This window comes from Littorina saxatilis, linkage group LG17 (assembly GCF_037325665.1).
Source record: "Littorina saxatilis isolate snail1 linkage group LG17, US_GU_Lsax_2.0, whole genome shotgun sequence".
NCBI classification, from domain to species: Eukaryota; Metazoa; Mollusca; class Gastropoda; order Littorinimorpha; family Littorinidae; genus Littorina; species Littorina saxatilis.
The window spans coordinates 10,673,561-10,677,219 of record NC_090261.1 but is presented as its reverse complement, the minus strand read 5'-3'; the positions used below and the strand labels follow the sequence as shown (position 1 = coordinate 10,677,219).

The following is a 3,659-nucleotide window of genomic DNA, read 5'->3' as shown; positions in this document are numbered from 1 at the left end:
TAAATATTTTAACCCTGTATAGTGAAAGCGATATTCGTGTGGATTGTTAAGTGTACACCAAATTCATTCGCGAATTCTGGTGCGTAGTTTGCAGTTGCTGTAATTTATTTTTTGCGGTGTGCGTTCCCGGATGTGGTAATATGACACTCGAGCGTTGAGACAGAGAGACAGACACAGATACACAAACACAAACATTCACACAGTCAGGCAGTCAGGCAGACAGACACACAGACAGACACACAGACAGACATACAGTCACACCCACATACACACGCATGCACGCACGCACGCACTCACGTACGCATGCACGCACGCATGCACGCACGCACGCACGCACGCACCCACACACGCACACACACAAACACATACACACACACAAATTAAGGTATTTGTTTATTTATTTATATGGGAGATTTATATAGCGCTTGACGTTCTCTAAGCGCTTTATATATTAATTTGTGGTTTACAATCATCTATTTTGCAACAAATTTCTGTTCAAACATTTGGCGCACATACGTGTATTTCAACATAATCGATAACAATCTTCAAAGGGAACATTCCTTTTGAACATTGTGCGATATAATAATGAATAACAAGAAAGGGTAGAACAGTATGTATTTAGAAACAGAAGAACAACAGAAAAGGAGAGAAACTGTTTGTTTGTTGTTTGTTTTTTGTTTGCTTTGCTTTCATTTCTCGGAGTACAAGTTATATTCTGAGCTCTGTTTGAACGTGTGAGATCTAAGCTTAACTTGATATGATTAACTTGATATAAAATCATTAAATGTATTCAAAGATCACGTTCCTGGTTTTGCTACTCTTCAGTGTCTGCATGTGCATGGTTGTCCGCTTCAAACTTTAAAATAATTGTTCGTGTCTGGTTGAGTTTACAAAGGCATCACGCCAGAGAAAAATGCTTACTGAAGAGTCAGTGCGACATTTAAGCTAGCAATATCTCAGAGAGAGAGAGAGAGAGAGAGAGAGAGAGAGAGAGAGAGAGAGAGAGAGAGAGGGGGGGGGGGGGGGGGGGGTCAATAGACATAAGATTTGGGTTTTTAAGTGAAGCATTTATGAGACAAGTAAACAAATGGTGTTCTGTTATTGTAACATTTCTGCTTACAATAGGCGAGACATATATATATGGCATTTTTTATGTTCTGCATACGTTCACGCACATATTGGCTATCGTTCACACACACACACACACACACATGACACACACACATGACACACACACACACACACATGACATACACACACACACACATGACACACACACACATGACACACACACACATGACACACACACATGACACACACACACACACACACATCTTATTTGCACACACGTGGGCAGTTCACACAAGAGCGATTTCAAAAGAAAAAGAGAACACAGCCCATAATAATTACAGCGATCAATGAAATGAACACTCGCAATCATTTGATCGCTGTGTACCTTATAAGATGGTAGATTTCACACAGTTTGAGCGAGCCATTTTCTTACGTGTACCGTTTCATTCAGTCTGATCGAACCATTTGTCTGACGTGTTTTATTCAGCTTGAGCGAGCATTTTTGTGCCGGTTTTTATACCGTCTGGGCGAGCCATTCTGAGACGTCTTTAGTTTGAGCGAGCCATTTTCTGTTTTGATCGTGTTTTTCTTCTCGCCGTGACTCAAGCTCGCTCGTTTTGCCTTCGCTCCGCTCGACGAAGGTAATAAAAAAAACTTAATCACTTGCTGCGCGGCCATCTTTTAACAACAGCTAAACGCCCAAGCTATTAATTCTTTGTTTCCTGATGTACGTTTGTCTGTTTGCGCACGTTGAAGACCAATAGATCTAAGTGCTAGGGAATGCCTAGTGTTGCTTTTTCATTGCTGATAACGGTGGTCGCTTCAGCTCGGCTGAACTATAAAATGACCGTCGAGATGACGTCCTGATGACCTTAAGCTGTTCTTTGGTCGTCATCGATCTTCACTGAAATACACCAATCAGAGATCTTACCATCAAACACTTGACACAACCGAGGTGTTTTCAAATCTTGCCCCAAACCGCCGTCCATACAGCTACGAGCGAATTGTACCTCGTTTTTCACAATGTTGATCATTCAAACACGATACCACTGTGCACGTACAGCTGAGAGTAATTTGAATCTTTTTCACAAAGGTAATCATTCAAACACGATACCACTGCTTTTAGTGTACAACTGCGAGTGATTTGAATCTGTTCCACAAGTACAATCATTCAAGCGCGTTACGTTTCCACTGTCTACGATCTTCTCGTTCTTACAACACTTTTCACCATTCACAAATAACTGCAAAACCTAAAGCCTCATTAACAGCCTTCTCAGCGCTTGACGAAAATGTTTTTGAAGCTGGTCCACAATTTTCTCTTCTTCTGCGGCCTGAGCGCGTGAGACACAGCCTGCCGGAAGACGCGGTCCAACCCATTTCCGGTAAGGGCCGAGCACTCCAAGTAGTCCAAGGCGCCCACTTTTCGGGCAAGTTTCTTGGCCTTTCGGGCAGGTACGAAGGTGTGAGAGGATGCTTTCGGGCACTGACGGAGATCACCCTGCGTGCCCACGAGGAGGAAGGGCGTGCCAGGCCGGTAAGCGTGCAGCTCGGGCACCCAGCGACTGCGGACGTTGATGAAAGAGTCGACGCTGACGACGGAGAAACAGACGATGAAGATGTCGGTGCTGTAGTAGCTGAGGGTGCGTAACCGGTCGTACGTCTCCTGGGGACAGAGAGGGTCAATGGGAAATGAGGCGTAATGGTTGAGAAGATGACATCACACACGCACGCACGCGCACACACACACACGCGCGCGCATACACATACACACGCACGCACGCACGCACGCACGCACACACACACACACGCACGCACGCACACACAAACACACACACACACACATGCATGCGCACACACACACAAACACACACACACTATTTACCTGTCCCGCCGTATCGACCAAGACCAGGTTGCCCTGACGATCACCAACATCCAGAGGCACTGCAACACACAACGGTTATACAGTAAATACAGATTACCTTACTTTGAGAAAATACTGATATTTACATTGTACAAAAAGGATACGCAGGGGGCCCTTTCCAAAGAAGGTATGCTTCAGAGCTCTATTGTTTATTGGCCAGGTATGGTCTGAGGTTACATCAACAGAAAGAATGAACGACTGAAAGAAAGGAAGAAAGTCAAATGAAAAGAAAGAATCAACAGAAAAAATAACTTCAGCAATGATGTTGTTTTGGCGTCGACAGTCATAGACATTGCCATCATTTCGGCAGAGCTGTCGAACTTGTTATCACGATGGAGGGGGGGGGGGGGGATAAAGCAAAAGCCCAAGACTGCCTAAGGCTTCCGAAAACTGCCGACACTTTAGGGCAATTTCGCAACAACGACAAAAATTAATAAATTCTAGCAACATCCGTCTTGATGAGGAAGTACAGTGACAAGATTGATGTGTAAACTTTCATTGATGATCTGACGCGACCTAGATCAAGGCGAGGTAATTATAATTAGGATATATGTTAAAAGGATATTGCAGTAAAAATATAAGCTTTGAAAAAACATTAATTACAATGATTAGAGAAAGAAAGAATGAGCTGGACGGCTTTCATTTCTTCTGACATCAACTTCTATGA

At 43.7% G+C, this 3,659-nt stretch overlaps 1 protein-coding gene across 1 annotated transcript in view; it reads right to left on the bottom strand.

The window, feature by feature from the left end:
• Positions 1-1,282: 1,282 nt before the first annotated feature.
• LOC138953139 (rho-related GTP-binding protein RhoQ-like) overlaps positions 1,283-3,659 on the bottom strand; it is a 29,215-nt gene continuing 26,838 nt past the window's right edge. The window contains exons 2-3 of the mRNA XM_070324934.1: positions 2,954-3,012; positions 1,283-2,734 (exon numbers count right to left, since the gene is read on the bottom strand). Coding sequence (XP_070181035.1) covers positions 2,345-2,734; positions 2,954-3,012 — 449 coding nt within the window. The 3' untranslated portion in view covers positions 1,283-2,344. The remainder of the gene's footprint in view (positions 2,735-2,953; positions 3,013-3,659) is intronic.